The sequence below is a fragment of the Pomacea canaliculata genome, linkage group LG9 (genome assembly GCF_003073045.1).
Source record: "Pomacea canaliculata isolate SZHN2017 linkage group LG9, ASM307304v1, whole genome shotgun sequence".
Taxonomy (NCBI): domain Eukaryota; kingdom Metazoa; phylum Mollusca; class Gastropoda; order Architaenioglossa; family Ampullariidae; genus Pomacea; species Pomacea canaliculata.
Window position 1 is genome coordinate 2,671,303 of NC_037598.1, and position 20,279 is coordinate 2,691,581.

The 20,279-nt window shown below is 39.4% G+C and overlaps 1 protein-coding gene across 1 annotated transcript in view; it reads right to left on the reverse strand.

Annotated features, from left to right (window-relative positions):
* The window catches only part of LOC112571723 (ATP-binding cassette sub-family A member 3-like), a 29,340-nt gene that overhangs the window by 7,993 nt on the left and 1,068 nt on the right, over positions 1 to 20,279 (reverse strand). Inside the window, 16 exon segments of the mRNA XM_025250960.1 lie at positions 80 to 246; positions 2,234 to 2,421; positions 2,887 to 3,136; positions 4,129 to 4,339; positions 4,805 to 4,960; positions 5,283 to 5,437; positions 5,693 to 5,813; positions 6,305 to 6,472; positions 7,258 to 7,439; positions 9,246 to 9,419; positions 9,846 to 10,083; positions 10,226 to 10,476; positions 11,174 to 11,410; positions 11,959 to 12,175; positions 12,709 to 12,915; positions 16,938 to 17,000. Coding sequence (XP_025106745.1) covers positions 80 to 246; positions 2,234 to 2,421; positions 2,887 to 3,136; positions 4,129 to 4,339; positions 4,805 to 4,960; positions 5,283 to 5,437; positions 5,693 to 5,813; positions 6,305 to 6,472; positions 7,258 to 7,439; positions 9,246 to 9,419; positions 9,846 to 10,083; positions 10,226 to 10,476; positions 11,174 to 11,410; positions 11,959 to 12,175; positions 12,709 to 12,915; positions 16,938 to 17,000 — 2,985 coding nt within the window.

Consider the following 20,279-nt stretch of genomic DNA (forward strand, 5'->3'; position numbering starts at 1 on the left):
GTAACTGTATTAATGACATATATACTGGCTTTAGGTTGGTTGTGACATTTTGACACAACCGTCTGGATGTCCTGCTTACCTTATCCACCAACAAGGCTGCTATTGTGAAGATGACTGGCAAAGCCAGCTGCACTCCTGAAATGAGGCGGTTGCGGAAAGTGTGGATAGCCTTCTTGATAAACATTCCATAAAAGCGGGACAGATGAAGAGACACATTGGAAAGACGGCTAAAACTTGAGTTGATTGCTGATAAAAAGAATGAAACAAAACAGTTTTATAATGAAAGCAAAATCAATTTCTTTAAAATATGTTTGCCATAAAGCCAAAGTGGTAATCCTAAAATTGTAAAAAATAACTAATTTAACATGTCTTGGACAAACTAAACTGTAAGATAAATTTATTTTGCAGAAGAAATGTCCACAGCATGATTGACAGCAGGTCTCTGATTTTAAGCCTTTTTATGAAAGGTTATACTGCCAGCAGGATGTAATAGAAGTGGAGTTAAATGCTTTGGTTCAGAATGCAGTAGTTCTGAATAAAAAAGAAACTTACTCACTAGAAGGACCTATCACCTATAGGGAAACACAGCATTACAGTTAATTAACAATAATAAAAGCCCTAGTGGTAATGGATTTACATGTGAATTTTTTCAGTTCTTTTTTTTAATAATATTGGTGTCTTTCTAGTAGGTTCAATTAACCAATGATATCTAAAAGGCTGTTTGCTCGTAACTCAGAGACGATGTGGAATGTCCTGTATTCCAAAAGATGGGAAACCTAAACAGTACATTTAAAAAGCTGGAAACCAATCTCTCTACTTAATTTTACACACAAAATTGCATCTTCACGCATTGCAAATAGGATGTAAAAGATAATGTCCAAAATAATTCACACTGATCAAAAAGAGTTCATAAAAGGCAGGAAGACTGGGGGCAATATCTGTCTAATATATGACCTTTTAATCTGCACTCATTGTAAAAGAATACCTGGTTTACTATTACTTATGGACTTTGAAAAAGCATTCAGTGGTACATCTGGAACATATTATTGAAAAAGTACTGATTGCTTCTTACATTTTGGACCTGATTTGAGAAAACGGGTACACACTTTCATTCAGACATATCCTCGTGGTGTTGTATATAGATTGAGGAGTGAGACAAAGCGTGAAAATAAAAATGCAAGAGGCGTGAAAGTGCAAGGTAAGGAATTTTTATTATCACAATTTGCTGATGATAAAGCATTGTGTCTGGATGGAAGTGAAAAATCGTTTGTAGAAAGTGTTAAAATTCTCAGGGTCTTTACAAAGATGTCAGGTCTAAAAGTAAACTATGTAAAAAAGTAAAACCCATCCTATACGGATAGGAAGAAAGAAAAACTGACAGAGGTGGTTTATGCATTATTTGAATTTCTGCTGGAATCCAAGAATTTTTAAATATCTAGGTATCACTTTCTTTGTTGATGTAAGCTGTATTGTAAGTTTAAACTATGATGATAAGTTAATTGAAATACCAAAAAAAAAAACAACTCCATCTTACTCCATTTGGAAAAATAATAGTTTTAAAAGCCATGACAAAATTAGCATACCTATTCCCTTCCTGACCTTGAGTTCACGTTTTTGAAAGTTATTTTGAACAGTTATTTTTTTAACTTTCCATGGACTGGAAAACTCAAAGTCAGTAAGAAAGGTGCATGTCGGCCTTACATAAAGGGTGGTTTGGAAATGGTTAACATCTATTACTTCTTGTCTGCAATAAACATCAGTTGGCTAAAGAGATTGTTCTACAACCAGGCAGTATAAAAGGAATCCACACTTAAGTGTACCCTGAACTTCATTATATATAAAACAGATATTATGCAGAGAGGATAGCTTTCAGGTAAAGGTAACTAAAGTTTTCAAGGAAACTTCATTTTCAAAATAATAGGCCTGCTCTTTTCTCACCAATTCCAGTAGGGCAGGATTGACATTAATAAAAAGCAACAGTTCAGCTGGGACAGAATTTATTTTTAAGTGGATGATCTCTCTTTAACCACAAACCTTACAATAAGCATTAGTATAATGATAGCTGTAATACTGAAAGTCAACATGCAAGTTAGAAACTAGAAACAGTTTGCAGGCAATGACAATACTGTAGAAAACAATCCCATTTCACACCCCTTCATTGTAATATTAACTGCAATCTAGTCATCAGCAGTAAATGATTGAAGCATCCTTGACAAAAGCTACTGTCACTCACCCATTATCTCCTGCTCATGCATGTTGACATAATAAGAGCTGGAACCACCATCTGCTACTGGCACACCATCCACAATTTTTGTCAGGGAATCATTAGACCCATATCCATGATTAGTATTACCAGTCATAACACTGGCCTTGGATGAAACAGCTTCATCATCTTCATTAGATAACCCACTGGCTCCGACTCTGTGAGAGTGTTAACAAGAAACAAGATAAATGCCACAGTAAAGAGGAAATGTGGTTTTTATTAATAATTATAAAGAGAATTTATACAGCCCATTTCTCTACATAACAGAAGTCTTCGTGCTTTTAAAAAGACAGTTACACGAAGAAAGACATAAAATTCATATACCATAGACGTGACCAATTAAAACATGTCAGCTAATAAATGGAAAGAAACACATTAAATAGTCAGAGACAAGACCACCTGCACACTAACTATGCTGGAGCACTTCAGAATACAAGAAAAAGGTGAACATGCAAACATACCAATTTATCTAATGCTTTAAAATCTCTTGGTTCAAACAGCATCATGTGAGCAAAGGAAAAGCAAAGGTAGGGGAGATAATCAACCAGCACTGTTGGCAGTTTTCACGTTGCTGCTTTATTTTTTGGACTTGAAACTGCACATTAATGTCAACACACACTAACTTTAGAAAAACTTCCTCCATGGTGGTTGCAGATGCTCCAAAGCTTGAAATGCCCAGTTTCTCCAAGCTGGTCTCAATCATGCGAAACAGCTGCGGAAACTTGGATGACTGATCCTCTGGCAACAAGTAAGACAACTCTGCTGCAACTTGACTTTCAAGATAAGCACCAGTGATTATGCCTTCAACAGCGGCTGTCACGGCTTCCACATTGCAAGTCGGTGCTTTAACAATGACAAGGTGATATCCTGCTCCTGTACACAACAAACATCAATCCTTTTATGCAAACAAGAATGGTTAAAAAAAAGTGATATGACACTGTGACAAAAGTTCCCTTCTTGCATACAGTCGAGCTTAGATTGCTTACATCTTTTTTTTTGCTTTGTTGAACCTGAAACAACATCAGTGGAGGAATAAAGGTTTAAGGAGATACATATGATAATAATGGCTTTCTGTGTCTTGCTTTTTTTTTTTTTTTTTTTTTTTTTTTTTTTGCATATTTTGTGTTTCAATGCTTGAATTGGGTAATCATCAAAAAAAAAAAAGGCCCGTCGAGGTTGCATTATGTTTGACATAAATTCTATTTACACTACGAAGTTTCAAACATTCGGGTTGCGCTGAAACTTTTCACCTGACAAGTTCTACAATTTCCACACAAAAAGTTTTTGTCAACATATTTTTGCAAAACGTTCATGCAATCTGAATTCATGCTTACAGTGGCCATGATACTTTGTCCTGAAATCACGGACACTTAGATCACCACGATAATCACTTTTGTCTCATAGATGACAGAAACTGTATGTAAAAAATGGTTGTCTGAACACTTATTTTATTAAATATCTGCTAAGAATCTCAGAAACATGAACAGATTAACAGCAATGTATACATTTTTCTTGAAACTGAAAGACTTTGTCCATGGTGATGACAGCAATATTTCACTGACACTCTTAAACATGTTGATTTTTTACAGCCAGAAGAACCAGACGAGCAGTTATCTTTTTAACTACATTTATGGACACTTCATGCCACATATTTTCAATAGAGCAAAAGAGCAACAGTATTAAAATTAATTTTATGACACATGACCCACTTTAGGGGTCAAACTTTTGTCACAGTCTCATATCCAAACTATAATTGATTACAGATCCTGATGTTCCACAAAAGAAAACATCTTACTCAGGATGCAATCATCACAGACACGTCATTGTCTCTCTCTCTCATTCTCACACATACTTGCAGCACATACCGTAAAGCTTCTTCAGGAACAAGGATGTACCACAGCACTTGATTACACCTTCAGCCATAATGGCAATGCGGTCACCAAGAATATCTGCTTCATCCATGAAATGTGTAGATAGCAGCAGGGTTCGGCCAGCCCGATTTCTCTGCAACACTTCCCAGAGCTGTCTGCGAGCAGCTGGGTCCATGCCTGATGTTGGCTCATCCAGAATTACAATCTAATGAATAAGAAATTCAAGTACCTTAGAGGCTTTTTATCAAAAGTACTTTTTTACATCCATCTTGTAATTGTTCCAGTGCCTAATATGCTTTTTTCTTTGATATTAAAAGTACTTTTCTTACACCCATCCTTTAATTATTAAGTGCACTCTATTGCAGTTTTCTAATTCTTTCTTGCAGGAATAATGTGACCATAAAGATCGGATCATATAAGGTAATTGAAGAAGTTTGAAAAATCTGCCTGCAACAATAATATGAAACTAAGAAATCATTATTTCAAAAAGTGCTTAATAAAGAGGGCATTTACATAACCATCAAATCACTTTCTAGCTTGCAGGAAGAAGGGTCTTCCTTCAACCCTGCTAGAAGGACAACGCCAACACCTAGTCTATCTAAAGAATAGTCTACCTTTAACCCTCCTATGAAGGCAATGCAACACTTAGTCTACCTATAAAACGGCCTACCTTTGACCCTCCAATAAGGGCTATTCCAACACTGAGTTTTCGTTTTTGGCCTCCAGACAGTGTTCCAGCCCAAGCTTCCCGTTTGGTTTCCAAGCCAACTTCTTTGGCCATGTCTGCAACTAGCTTTGGTATTTCTTGCTTTCTACAACCTTTCAGCTGCACAGAAGCATCAGCACATGTTTACTCTAATTTAGTCACCGGCCACTTGTCTCGTAATGATTTCTACAGGATTACTGATGCAATTACTATCATCACCTAAGGTCACCAACTATATCTACTGTTGCTGGGAATGTGTTGTGTGAGAGAGAAATTGTTTCAACATGTGTATATATGTCTTACCTAATACGAGCACAATCATGAATTGCCCTTGTGGATGAATAAAGCTGTGTTGAATTACCATCACACAACAAGCATGACAGTAATTACTATCATTACCATTACACAACAACACCGACAGTAATTAAAACAAAATTCATACCCTGGCAAAGAATTTGAGATGCTCATCCACAGTAAGTGTGTCAAACAGGATGTTGTGTTGAGGACACAACCCTAGGTTGCTTCTGACACTGTTAATGTCTGTACGAATATCGTAACCATTCACCAAGGCTGTTCCAGACGTGGGTGGTATGAATCCTGAAACATTGAGGTCCAGAATACAACATACATAAAAGTGTTCTGACATTATTGTTGTTGACACCAAAATGATCTGTGCAGCTATAATGAACAAAAACATATATAAATGTTTAAAATGTAAGTGAACAGCAGTGATGACAATGAATGCACACTCCTCATACCTAAGTGGAAAAGAAACTATGCAGAAAGAGTGACAGAGCTTTAGATTACAAGAAGAAATGAGATCTGACACTAGTTGATGAAGGAGGCCCTGACCAGTCAGCATGGACATTGTAGTTGTTTTGCCCGCCCCATTGTGGCCAAGAAGCACGGTTATCTGGCCTTCAAACATAGATAGCGTGGAGTCTAGTACAGCCACTTTGTTTGGGCCAAATTCCTGCAACCGAATTAAGAATTTTCTAGCAATACAGCATGTAGTAGTAGGTTTAGGTACTTAGAAATATACATAAATATTGAAAAGGAAATGATGTAGCAGCAAATCAAGAAAATCTGCAGAATTGTATTAGATAATAACAAGACAATATTGTAAAAAAGGGAGACAAAACATTTAAGAATATTCACACACACACATATACACATGCACACACAAATGCGCATAGGCATGTCTTTATAGGGAAATGAGGAACTAGACAGGTATAAAGTACAGTTAGACTAAGGGTTAAGGTTAAGGCTAGTACAACGGGCAAAGAAGAAGAATGTTACCCAACTTATTGCTGCCCTGAAAATAACCACACTAACAACTTATAACTCACCTGAAAATTAATAATCAAAGAGACTGAAACTTATATTAAAAAAAAGGCAACCTCATCTTCAAAATTCATATATATGAATGGCTAGACAGGCAAGTAAACGGCTGGAGCAACTTACTTTTTTCAAATGAACCATCCTTATGCCTGCATGCAGACCCGTTGGTTCACGTTCAAAATGCGTTTTAGTGGTGCTACTTCCAGTCCTTATCTCCTCTTGAGTGGGGCTACCATTTACCTCTCTCACTGAAAGTCTTCTTTTCTGTTTTCCTCCACACCAGTAAGATTTCTAAGAAGACACGAATTGCCAAAGTTTAATCAAACAGTATGTTCTTTATGTGAGGCAATTAAGACACATCAACGTGTGCCCTATGGTATCACTACAGTATCCATTGCCTTACTTTTGCTAAGGCCAGATCAAATTAATCACACTAGCACAATTGTCATGTGGTAACCTTAATGGGAAAGTAACAATTATCATTGGCCATGAGATCTAACACCTCCCACCATAAGAAAATTGAAGTTTCTAACACCTCACACCCAGACTCGCAAACACACGATGGCCATGAGAAAAGTGAAGTTTCACACACACATTGTGCACTTCGTTCATGTTTCCTACTGTGTCACCTTTTGCTGTTATTTGTCTTCATCATGTTGGTTAGTTATTAGTTGCATTTGATTGGGTTTTTATTCAAGAACACTGAGCTTGCCTCCACATGAGCACTCTACAAATCAATTATTCATATTTATGACATTATATGTAATATTTTATGAAGATCAAAGTACTATTTCTGCACAGTGCAATTCATCAGTTAGTGCAGTGGTTCTGAACCTTGTTTGAGGTACCAAACCCACAAGTTTCATATGCACATTCACCGAACCCTTCTTTAGTGTCATCACGAATTGCGGGTGTGTCTTGACCTCCGTGGCAGAGGCTCCACTGAACCCCTGAGACCGACTCACCGAACCCCTAGGGTTCCATCGAACCCCGGTTAAGAACCACTGATTTAGTGAAAAAGTTGTACAGCTGTACACAAGACATCACTGATCCCCAATTATTCTTCAGACACTTACCTGCAATGGAAAGTACCATGGACGAGGAACACCATATGCACCAGGATGAACGTTGTCTATGTACCAGGTGAGGATAAGGAAGATGACAGAATCAATAAGCAGCATGATGATGGCATGCAGAAGAGAAAAGTTGTCATCGACGCTGGCAGGGTTTGTAAAGCCACTCCACTGGGCACCTCTTCCTGCACATCACACATTGTATGAGGACTAATGTGGACATTCAACACAGTGGCCTTACCTAAAGTGCAAATCTGAACACTTCCATCATCAGCAAAATGACTGACATGTGTTGATTCATTCCAACTATCTATCTATCTATTCCTCTTTGTGCATCAGGTTGCACATAAGGCCTCAACCAGAGTCCGCCACCGATGTCGATCGGCTGAAACACGCTCTAGGTGACCCCATGTCCAGCCCTTTCCTTTCATCTCCCTTTCCACTGTTCTTCTCCAAGTTTCCTTTGGGCGGCCTCGTTTTCTTCGGCCGTCTGGAGTCCATCGTAGGGCGACTCTGGAAAGGTCTGCTGTCTGCTGGCGGAGCACATGTCCAATCCATCGCCAACGCCTTCGTTGAACCTGCGTGGTGATGGACTCGGTTTCACTTCTTCGGTGGAGTTCTTCGTTGGTGATGGTGTTTGGCCAAAAGATGTTAAGTATGCGCCTGAGGCATCTGTTTTGGAAGACGTCAAGCTTGTTACTGATGGTTTTGGTCATCTTCCAAGATTCTGATCCGTAAAGGAGGGTGCTGATCACATTTGACTTGAAGATTCTCAGCTTGATCTTCTGGCTGATGTTTTTTGCCTTCCATGTGCTCCTGAGTGAGGCAAAGGCCTGACTGGCTTTCGCCAGTCGGGCTCGAATTCCAACAGCTGAGACTAATGCATAGTTGGTTGATTTCTGAGTGAGAAGAATAAATCTTTGTGCAAGAAACATTCTCAGAAGTTGCAATAGCAAAATAAAACAAGCGTCGGGAAAGGCCAAATGCCAAAATGACATGTAAAATATTTTGTTTTGATTATAACACTGAAACGCAGTCATACTATAAATTGTAGCTAGCGAGTTCACAAATGCTTTCATTTTCTTCCCCAGACTATCCTCCCTCACACAATGAGTACACTTGTTTTATGATAAATTATACATTTCTGGAGCTTTTTTCTCAACAAGTTTTTGTCGCAAAACAAATTATAAAAGTTTTGTGATGGACATTTTCTATTTTTTCTATGTTTTCTATAACCATTTGTTCCCAATTATATAGCAATGGAAACTTAAGAGCAAAATCAATATCAGTTACATATTGGAAGATTCAATAAATTTGGCTAAGCCGTGATGAAAAATGTCAACCTCTTATTAATTCTGGGAAGATAAAAAAGAAACCATTAAAATAAATAAGCAAGTTTGCTTGTTATCTAAGTAAAATAGTGCTTAATATAATCTAGACAAGCATGCAGGAACATTAACGGCTGAAATTGACACACGAAGAGGAAAAAAAATCCATTTGCTGAGTTTACAGATGGGTACCATGTTTGATTAGTTATATCTCCTATACCTCTTGAGATAGCAAAAAGTTCTATCACAACCTTCAGATGACTGTCTCTAATCTACAAAAACACTAAAAGTTTTGGTATATGACTTGCATTTTTAAAATACTTGTCCATTTAGGACTGAAAATGTTTATTAAAATGTTCATTGTAGGTACTCACAAGTGTGTTATGTGCTACATATATGGTATTTCAACACTCTATTATTTAAAAAACTTAAATATATTCAAACAGATTTTTATTTTTGGAGTAATCATCATGCCTTAAAAGTTTTCCCCAAGGCTGACAATATTGTCATCTGCAGAAGCATCCTCTGAAGTCTGAAAAACAGACATTCTAACATTTGTTTCCATATTTGAATGTATTATTAAAAAGTATGTGAATCAAAAAATAAAATGAATTCAGGATGAAACTCAGTGGTCATAAGAATGTAAGCAAAAGAAAAGCTGACCTGTCCCCTCATACAGGCCAATAGTCTTCATTCCATAAGACATAGCCATATTGAAGAGAAGACATGCGCTGAGCTTTTCAGTCAGTGTCAGATCTTCATAGCGTGACTCAAGGAAGTAGTAAGGAAAAAACAATGCAAAGAACAAAATGCCCGCCAAAGCTGCTCCTGTATTGGCTGCAACAGAACCAGAAAAATTGACATTAGGTTGATGAGTCACATTTCTTTTACTCATGATTTAATTACCATATTCTTTGGAAAAAGGTGCTGATGTGCTACAAATATAAGGAGACAAAGACTGATGCACATCACAAGCATGTGCATACCCCCAGCACATAGCAAGACTATCCTCTCATCAAACTTGCTATAAGTACAGAGACTAAGGAAATATTACTATTAGGTCGTAGGATCCCTACATCACGAGACCTTTATTACTTGATGTATTTGTCCCATCTATTCAATTACTCCTTCCTTTCCTTATACACTTATGCATTTACTCATTCACACACTCAACTTTCATTTACCTAAAAATTTATTGATGACTGATACACATCACTCATGATACACAACTAAAACTCTGTCTCAGGTGATACCACTTCTCACCTTTGTTGACAAGTGTGGTGACAAAGAAGCAGTAGGTGATAATGCTGATGGAGTAGCAAATAAAAAAGAAGAAGACAAGAGAGGGATCGCTGTAGACAAGCACTGCCTTCTTGCTGCCAATCGCGATGGACATGAAGAGGGTGTAGATGCCACAGGCCAGCACCAAGTAAATAAAAAACTGCAGAAACCAAGCTGTCCAGTGAGCTCCTGCTGTCAGCCCCATCAACTTCATCGACTCCTAAGACACATTTCACAGTAACTTCAATTTTGACGCATATGGTGTTTTAGAAAGATGCATAAGAATATGGAGCCAAATAACAGATTTCACTGATTAGCAGAAAGAAGACACATTTCAGCCTCAAGCACAATTTCCTAGTAACCTTTAGCTGTCGTTCCTTCTCGTAGACAATGTTCTTGCTCATGATGATCACGCTCAAGATAAATGACAGCATCAGAACTGAAGGGAAGTTCTGCTGCAGGACCTGTACCATGGCATCGTTGATATAGGGCGGGTATGGGATACGATTGAGTAGCCATGAAGAAACATTAAGGTCAGTTAGTGGCATCCAGCTTCTAATGAGAGCCTCATCCACAAGACGTTGTATGAAGACAAATCCTCGATTATAATACACTGCACAAATAAACAGTTTTCTAAGCTGACAAACAAAACTTACTTTCTACAAACTTATTTGTTCTCCTCTTATGACTTTATAACTCTAATCAATGAAGATGGCAACTGTATCTCTCCTAATGCCAATAAAAAAAGCTAAAGACAGAACAGTCTTTTATATGAGCATAGTGCCATCATGATAACTAAAAACATTTTGACAAAGCTGCCTTGGGTATCAATACTTTAGGTACAATGTTCTTTTTGTAAGAAAACCGTTGCAAAGTCTTGACTATGTTATATAGTGTTGCTTGAAACATAAAATTCAAAATACAAGAAAAGTCAGAATCTACCCATAATGTATTTCACTGAACACACAGCTCTGCATTTTCAGAATAAACTAAAAAGAAAAAGAATGATAAAATTAAGATTTCAAGACATACAGTTTAGAAGAAATAGAACTGGGAAAACTATTCAAAGCCTTAAAGTAATTATTTCTAGAGCAGAAAAAGAATCAGTATTTATGGTCCCAAGTATTTTTAATTAATGAATTTTTAATTTAAATAAGTAACCAAAGACATTTAGTGCTATAAATAGTGATTTTGCAGATGTTTTGCCCATCAGTATTTATTTACATTTTTCTCCTCGTTTATGCACACACGACTGAGGATGACATGCACGCATACTCGTAAATGCAGCATACAAATGATTAGTTCCTTACAGTCAAGAGTATCATTGCGAGGGTTGAGCACTTGGTAGAAGGAAAAGACTTGACGGGTTTGCCACTTGTCGTTATCTTTTGTCTCTGGCCGAATTTTGTAAGTAATGTCTCTTGGAAAAGCTAGCATGGAGCTGTTCACATTGAAAATAAGGCTGAAAGGATATTTTGTAGAATCATCGTTTGTTGTACGATAATGATTTTCCAGATCAGCCTCACTGGAGAACCCCATCATGTGGACTGTGTAAATAAAATTAATAATTCACATTACATTAGAAGCCATAGGAAGCAACAGGACATCAACAACCTATATGTTATTTAAATTACCAGCAAATCTTTAGGGCAATACTGTGAAGAATACCAGTAACTAAGATGAAAGTAGCAAGAATGAAAAGTTATGTAGCTTTATAAGTTCAGTGATCTTGCATGCCCAAACCCTTATAAACACTCTCTCTTTTCTGTGTGTGTGTGTGTGTGAAGCATTTTTCTGAGTATTTCTATTCTCTTGCTCTATGTGACTACCAACAGATTCCACTTGGATTATTTGGCAAATTTCCAAATTATGAAAAATATTCAGGAACCAGCAGTCAACACGACCTGCCTATTCTTTGTGATGATGCTACAATCAAGGGCACAACTGGCCTTGTCAGTCACATCTTTAACTTGTTTTAACGGCTTTTGCACAGGGAGGAAACTCTGCAATTTTTTGCTTAGCTCTATACACACAGGTTCTCTCTCTATAAACAAACACCCATGTACATGAATGCATTTATAAACTGTCAACTTACAGAAGAAACCATGACTCTCCAGTGCTGTCTCAATTCCCCTTGCAAACATATCGACAAGTGTTGTATTGGGTGCATACAAAATTGTGGTGCCATTCAAATTTAGTCCAGACATGTTGAAAAATTGTTCGGAACCATTGAAAAGTGGTTCTAATGAAGGCATATCTAGGTGTCTTGGCTGCCATAGTGTTGGCTCCTGGGTATCTGTTACTATCACCACCTGAAACATATAGGACAGCTCTTTCAAGAAATATGATAGACCACCTTTAACACTTACATCTTCAATACTATTTCACCAAAAAATCTCCAGGCTGTGTTCAATGTAATGAGCTAAAGAATCGTTCCATTAATATTAATTAATTTTTTTCTGGACAGGTGGAATATGTGGAATTACTGGTAAACGCTGGACAGAAATAATACAACTCCTACTACTCCATTCTACAAACTGTTTACAAAATGAAATTTATCGATGAAACAAGTTATTAGCTGAATTACTAGAGGGGTAATCACAATGGATCAACAGTGAAATAGCTGCTGATACAGAGGTTGGCTGCACAAACTCAGTATCTATATTACCAAAAGGCATAACATTTGAACTCTACAGAATATTGACATTAATAGTTCCTAAAGTATCTTCTTAATACAATGATACCTTGCAAGTCCAACACATAAAATTTAATTTATGTTCCTACTGCTGCCTATGTGTCTCTCATGCAGAAAGAATTTTTTATTGGCTGCCCCTATTTTGCTTACCTGCCTTACAACCAGCATGATAAGAGCACCTAGCAGTGGTATGAGCACCTCAGCAACTGTAACCTTGATATTGCGAGTCTGCTGTACTAAGTTTTTCCACAGTAGCAGTTTCACTTGCCCAAAGAACCCCAGATGTCTTCGCTCTTCAGGTACAATCTTGACATTGATGCTGGAATCCTTCAGGCCATTGTCACCTGAGCTGAGCAGCTGAAAATAAAAGTATGGGGTGAATCAGAGTATTACTATTGTTATTAGTTATTACTGTATCAGCCTCACACTGTGTTCCCTGGCTTTTGAGGACTCACAGAATTGAAAACCTGTGTTTACCACTGCCAGAAATATTGCTATTTTTAAGAAATCCTTCAATATTTTTTATTTACAAAGTTCTAAGAATTAGTTTAAAACGGAACATTTCAGCAGACATATTTCTGGACTGCTTGCAGAAAAAACTTTCACATTAACATCTTGGATGAGGTCCATAGTCAAACAACCATCTAGTTTAACTATGAACATGAAGAAGAAAAGCAGACATTATGCACTCTAATGTTGACGGAGTACAAAATCTCAATCTATTTTGGATGCTGACTGTTTAAAGACTACCCAAATTCTTTAAAAAAAACAAAAAAAAAAAAAAACCCAAAAAACAAGTCGTGTAGAGGAAAAGGATACACACAACAAAAATTGATTATCGTGTAGAACTAAATGAAAGCAGCAATAAAAAGAAAAAGATAATCATGATAAGTCTGCATGTCACTGTAGCTACAATGGGGATAACACTCTGCTAAAAGGAACTCGTGAAGTTTATGCTAGTGCTCTCAAAAACCTACATATACTGGTCGATAAAATGTAGGTCCTTGAATATTTTGATAACACAGACTGCAGGAGGAGAGGGACCTAATTCAAAGATGTTGGCTGGTTTGTTTATGTAGTAGCAAGTGCATGCTTTCATCGAGTGGTGATTTCACATTTGGGAAGGAGTATGTTAAATTACAGGTTGCTAAGTCCTTTGTTCAAGGAAGAGCAGGGGTGAGGGCTTGTGAGCCGTGTAGTGAAAAACTGTGGAAGACCGATGTGTGATTATTGTATATATTGTCTGCCTGCAAGATTATGTTGATGCGGGCAGCAAGAGTTACATCCGAACTGTCGCCCATGGGTTCCATTCCCTGGGACCAGTGCTCATGTTTGTTGCAAAATGCTGCAACATTGCAACAAACAGAAATGCAAACTTTCTTATATTTATATATAAAGGAACATCAGAAGTGAGGATTGTTAAAAAATAATAACAATACATGGACACATTAGCATAAGACATGCTTTCAAAAGGATTCTGATATTTCAAGGAAAAATGAGCCTGTGGCCCAGCAATGTGGTTACACTTTCGTTATGTCCTCCTCCTCCTCCTCCTCCTCCTCCTCTCATCATCATCATCATCATCATCATCATTATCAGCAGCAGATGTTCATATTAGCCTCATTAATTTATTCATTTATCCCTGAACTGTTGGCACCAGACGCCCAGCCAAGCTGGTCTCTGCTGAGGACCATCGAGGTTGGGTGAACTGGAGTGACTCAGCAGCTGCCACTGAGGTATATCAAACTGGTGAGCAAGTCTTGCATGACAGGGCCGGCCCATTCTTTTATGTTAGACGCCCAGTTTTCTCTGTTCGACTATGTGTTGATCACCTTGCAAGGCGCCCTACAATAGGGGTGCCATGTCTTGTATGGCAAATTCGCTGAACTATCTTCAGGTATTTCATTTTCAATGCCTGGATTGTTTTCCCTTTAACAACACAGTCCATGTCTGCGCAATGGTCAAGAAAAGACTGTTTTTCTAATTAGTGGATTTGAGATACATCAGTATGGCGATAATCTCAGCTTCTAGTCTTGCAGGGCTTGCAGAGAGTACACAAAGGATTTCTTCACAGAACAAACATTATCGAAGCTGTGACAGTTTGGCAGTTACTTAACTGATGACCATATAAAAATAGGCACACACATATAGTGACAGTGTTGGGTTAAGTTCCTTATGACTGTCAAGTAGCATGACTCCTTGCGAGGTGAACAGCACATGCATTGCACTTCAGGGAGATAAGAAATATAGTGCGACTGTACTAACACGTCTACAAGAAATGTAGCATGACTATACTCAAGCATTGCGCATCAGGGTGATAAGAAGTATAGTGCGACTGTACTAACACATCTACAAGAAATGTAGTACAACTATACTCAAGTGTCAATAAGAATGCTTAAGCAGCTCTAACAAATGACAGGTGATTCAGCCCATACACAGTTGTATTGTACAAGAAACTATAATCTCATGTGTAACGTTAAAAAAAACCGACACCTTTAACCTCTTCTAACGAGCAGTCCTGTTCCTTGTGTGCAGGCAGGAAACAGAAAAAAAAGAATTCCTGTACGACATACTTTGGCCAAGCAGACGGACCTGCTGTTACTCTTGGTCATGTCCGTACGCTCGTCACTACAATCAAAATTCGTGTCAACATGAGGCTGAGTTGCTGTTTGGTTGGAAAATGACTACCAAAGCTTCTTACCACCAGGGGCTGTGCTGGTGCTGCTTTCATTTGTCTGTCGACATCATACGACTGATACATGTTTCCCCTGTCTTCAGTCCACCGCCGTTTGGGGGACGTCAGCCCGCTCTGTGCTCAGCAGCCACCCTAGGCCAGATCTTGCAGGTGGACAAAGATGTCTGTTGTGCACCGTTAGGTCAGCGAGGGCAGATCCTGTATCAAGGGATAAGCTGCACGACTGGCGACAGTGAGGGTTAGACAGCTATCACCACCAGGTGGCGCAACAACTGCTCGCGGTGCTGCGTGCAAAACTTGCCCAACGTCGCACGTGACGCAACACCATGTCGGAAGCTGTTCGTTCTGAGCAGCGTCTTCTGTGCCCCCGTCCGACTACAGTCTGACTCTCCATCTCACCAATGGCGTGTGATATCAGGGCAACATATGATCTGATTCACCTACGCCCTCACGTCCACCCACCGCACTGACTGCACCCGACAGTCGTGACGCTGGCTAACGTCAAAGTGACGTCACAGTAGACAGGAAGGCGTTGGTCACACGCGCCTTTGCGGTCATACGGTCAGAAAGTGAAGACGAGGATGACGAAAAAGGCGATGAAGACAAATATGATGACATCGACAAACAGGTAATAATAATCATAAATGCTAAATGTGTAAAGCGCATATTCACATTCCTAAGGAGCAAGCTCTTAGCGCCTAAGAATAAGAACGAAACATGGACAGCATACGAGGGACAGGAAAACAAACAAATAACATATAAACTATACAAGAATAAACAACAGTACTAATGATGAATAAAAACAAATACAAAAAACGCAAAGAGAAACCAAATAACAGGAACTGAGAGTATCGTGATAAAGACGAGCAGGGAAGGGTGTGAGAAAGGACTAGCATTATGGGAAAGGTTGTTAGGAGTCATTTTTACGGAAAAGGTGAGTGTTCAGAGCACGTGTAAAGGATTCCATACTGTGTAGGCGGCGGATGTGGAAAGGGAGAGAGTTCCATTGTTTCGCTGCACAATAACTAAAAATCCTGTGGCCATATGTTGTTAAAATTAAACGGCCACAAGTTCGCTTGTCGGAAAAATAATCGAGTTCGAGAATGCATTCGGGATCGATTATTATTTTTTTTTTTTTTGGGGGGGGGGGAGGAGAGGATGGGATCTATGGATGGGTGGTAGATGGGTTATGGGTACAATTTATGTGTCCAAAATTCTTGACCCCAAGTAGCAACTATGTCTCATCTTTCATGATAAGCAGAATCATATCTCTGCCCACTTCCTTTCGGAGTGTTCGTCTAATCTTCCCCCATGCGTGCCTCGTATTACCATTTCTTTGTGATTATACTATACACTGTGGGCGGTCAGGGGGCGTGGTGGTTAACTGATGTCGTTATCGCTGCAGTGGCGATGGTGTGGTTCATATGTGTGTGTGTGCATAGTGTCAAAGCATGGCCTCTCTGACTGACACTCAAGAATTTATCTCTTTACATGCTGTGCGGCATTCAGACTGTTTACTGTTAGGATCAACGTGTTTTGCGACACGATTATTCTGCTGTTCAGACAAAAACAGCACATAACACATCCCGAATGTAGTGCGAGACACACTACAGGTAATCATATGCCATGTTCCAAGTCGCGAGAGACTGGGGACAGAGAGGACGGGGACAGTGGAGCCACCTACCGGTGTGCGTTCCGACATCGACGCGTGGAGCGGCTCCGGACCCATGATGACGTTGATGCTTGTCTGCAACAAAACGACATCTCATTGGTAAACACACGTCTGACTCTTTCAGGTTTTCTTTCCTCCGTAAGCACCCACGTACCCTGACTCCTTAGTAAACGTAATGTTTTCTCTGTAAACACACCTGTCTCATTAGCAAGCACCTGTCTCATTAGTAAACACCTGTCTCATTAGTAAACACACCTGTCTCGTTAGTAAACACACTCTTTCCTCTGTAAACGTTCACACTCGTAAGACACCAGGAGAGGGAGGATGGAATGGTATTTTAGGATAGCCAGCCCTGTAAACAGATGCCACATGCAGAGAAAGAACAGCGTGCCAGAGACGAGAGCTGAACTCTGGACAGCCAACCTTCACTGTATTGGTGACAGCAGCTACTCGTTGGGCCACCAGAACGCCAAGGACACCAGGAACCTCGACTTTCAACAGTCAGGCGACATAAGCCGGTCCTCTGTAGTCACGTGATCCGACAACACCTTGTCGAAGACTGTCGAAGGCACCTTGGAGGGTGGTGAGAGGAAGAACTGACTTACAAACGTCAAAGACTGGAGGTCGTCCTGTACAGAACCTACCGACTATCGCCCACAATAGACAAGATGGCGGCCTGTCAGCTGCTAGTCTATCTGATCCCCCCAACCCCAGGTAGCGATCTATGTGATCTCCCTACCCCAGCTGGCGATCTATCAATGTGATCCCCCCAACCACAGGTGGCGATCTATCAATGTGATCCCCCCAACTACAGGAGGCGGTCATGGCATGACTGACATGCATCTCTCTTCGCATCTTTCATCCCCTTTTCCTCTGACACGGCTCAGTGAGTGTTATCAGTCAAAAGTCCCGGGTGGCAGAGTGCACACAGATGACACAGGTGAACATGATCATGCACGTTGACAAGGAACCATGTTTTATAATTATACGGTCGTCTGATCTATATACATCATTAAAGCATGTCTCTCTAGACACATCAAACACAAAACTATGAAAATACATAGTTAATTATTAATAATTATTTTCTTTTATCAGTCACCTTTTCAAGAAACAGAACTTGGTATTTTTACCGAGAGTTACCACCCACAGGGCTCCTACTCATTTTGAAATTAGTATGCTGTAATTACACCTGAAAACACTGAAGTGGTTGGTAGTGGACAATTGTGTGTGTATGTGCGGAGATGTTTAACTGTGGTGACATTATACCGGCGGGTCGAAACTGAGAGAAATAAGTGGGGAGTGAAATGTTTAGAAACATCTTTGTCACTATTGCTTCACAGATCTTTTGTAACCTTGAGTTTAACGGCCGGCAACATCAAACCATTTCAAAAAATGTTGAACGTAGTATTTTACTTTAACACTGAAATAGCAGACCCCTACATTTCATATGTTCACATTATAAAGGACTGTCTACCAGTCCAGAGACACCTCTATAGTCTCTACCCAGTGAGAAATCGCCAGGCAATCTCTCGCAGTCGCTTCTACTGCACTCAGCAATCGCTCACCCTCTGTCAGGCTTAAATAATTTTATAATTAAGCTAAACACTTGCAATATTTTAATAACCACTGGGATTAATAACCGTGTGAAATCATACTTTAATCCTCGAGGTACTTAGCTAAATAAATGATGGACAGGATGTCAGCATCCCGTCATCCGATTGAAGCTGAAAAGTGACTTCACGCTCCCATCACTGGAGAGTGGATAATTACTATCTAATAAAAGAGGACTAAGCTTCGCTTGATGTAGCGAATATTTATAGGATCCCCCTTTAATTAATTTTACCACGTCTTTTCAATTCATACAAAAAATTCAGCTTGGACCCGACTTTGAACATTGAACGTGATGTACAATGCTCAGAGTTCACTTTTGACAGTGATATAAGACTGGTCTCTCTAGGCAGACAATAGAATCGTCGGTCATTGCTACTAATATAGTTGTATTTCAAAGACTTCGCTTATTGCAAAGTAGCTTCGGCCATAGTTCAGGTCACAGAGCCATGGGACCAAACATGACGGATGTCGATAAACCCGCGAATTTCGGATCTTGTAGCAATGAGCAGTGTCGGCAGCTCAACTGATGACTAATATGAACAGTAGCTCAGACTGTCATCGAGTGTTGTTTCCCGTAAAATATACTGATATACCGGTATATTGCGCATTGCCCTCCAAATAAATACAGTGATACCTCGGTTCTCGAACATAATTCGTTCCGGGAGGACGGTCGAGAACCAAACTGTTCGAGAACCGAAGCAATGAAACCCAAAGGAAATAATGGAAACTGGATTAATTCGTTCCAAGCCCCAGAAAATGCCTATTTACTGGCCTAATTTGTATATAATATGTAGAAAAACATGAGTCTCAACAAGAAATAAGAAATAAAAGTGTATTTATTGAAACAAAAACAAAAAAAAAACAAAAAAAAATGTACTGTACAGTACAGTAAATTGTGTTTCATTTACTGTACCTGTACCAATCTTTATGGCAGGAGGGAATGAATGTGGAGGGAGGAGGGAAGGGGGATGGTTATTGTCACTGATGACGTAAGCAAGGCGCGCTGGGCCGAATGAACGCCATTTGGCTCAACTCGGCTCATATCGGACGTTCGGATGTTCGAGTTCCAAATATTTGTTCGAATTCCAAGACAAAATTTTCTCGAATTTCCTGGTCGAATACCGATTTGGTCGAAAGTCAAGGCGTTCGAGAACCGAGGTATCACTGTAGAGCCCACTTCCGGCTACCATCTTGCGACTGACACAAGCCATTGTTGCGACTTGCCTTTGTCTACATATTTCTCCCTAAACACTTAGACCTCCCTTTCCCACAAACAACAACATAATTCTCGTGGGAGGGAGGGAACGATATCTGCAAAAGATGTAATTGTCGGCGCGATGACTATGAGAAAAATGACGAATTTCCGTCTCCAGACGACGATGAGTTGCAATCATTATTAAATAACAGGTATGACATAAGACACATGGTCTAGCCGAACTTACGCAGCCTCGAAGTATGACAGATTCTTTTGGGGGTTTAAGTTGAAAAGGTGTGAACTAAAAGAAAAAAAATAAATAACAACAGTGGGACGGACCACTTGAAGGCTGGAACGTCAGATGTGTCTTAGTTTGAAATTCACGGCCCATAGATATAACCTCTTGACTGTGGCCAACACACCTTAGCACATCCACCAACCTTTCACTGTCTTTGGCCAGCAATCCTACCATATGACCACCATATTCTCTTATCCATACACCTTAGAATGTTCACCAGCTTCTCGCCGACGGGGCCCAAGTATCCTAG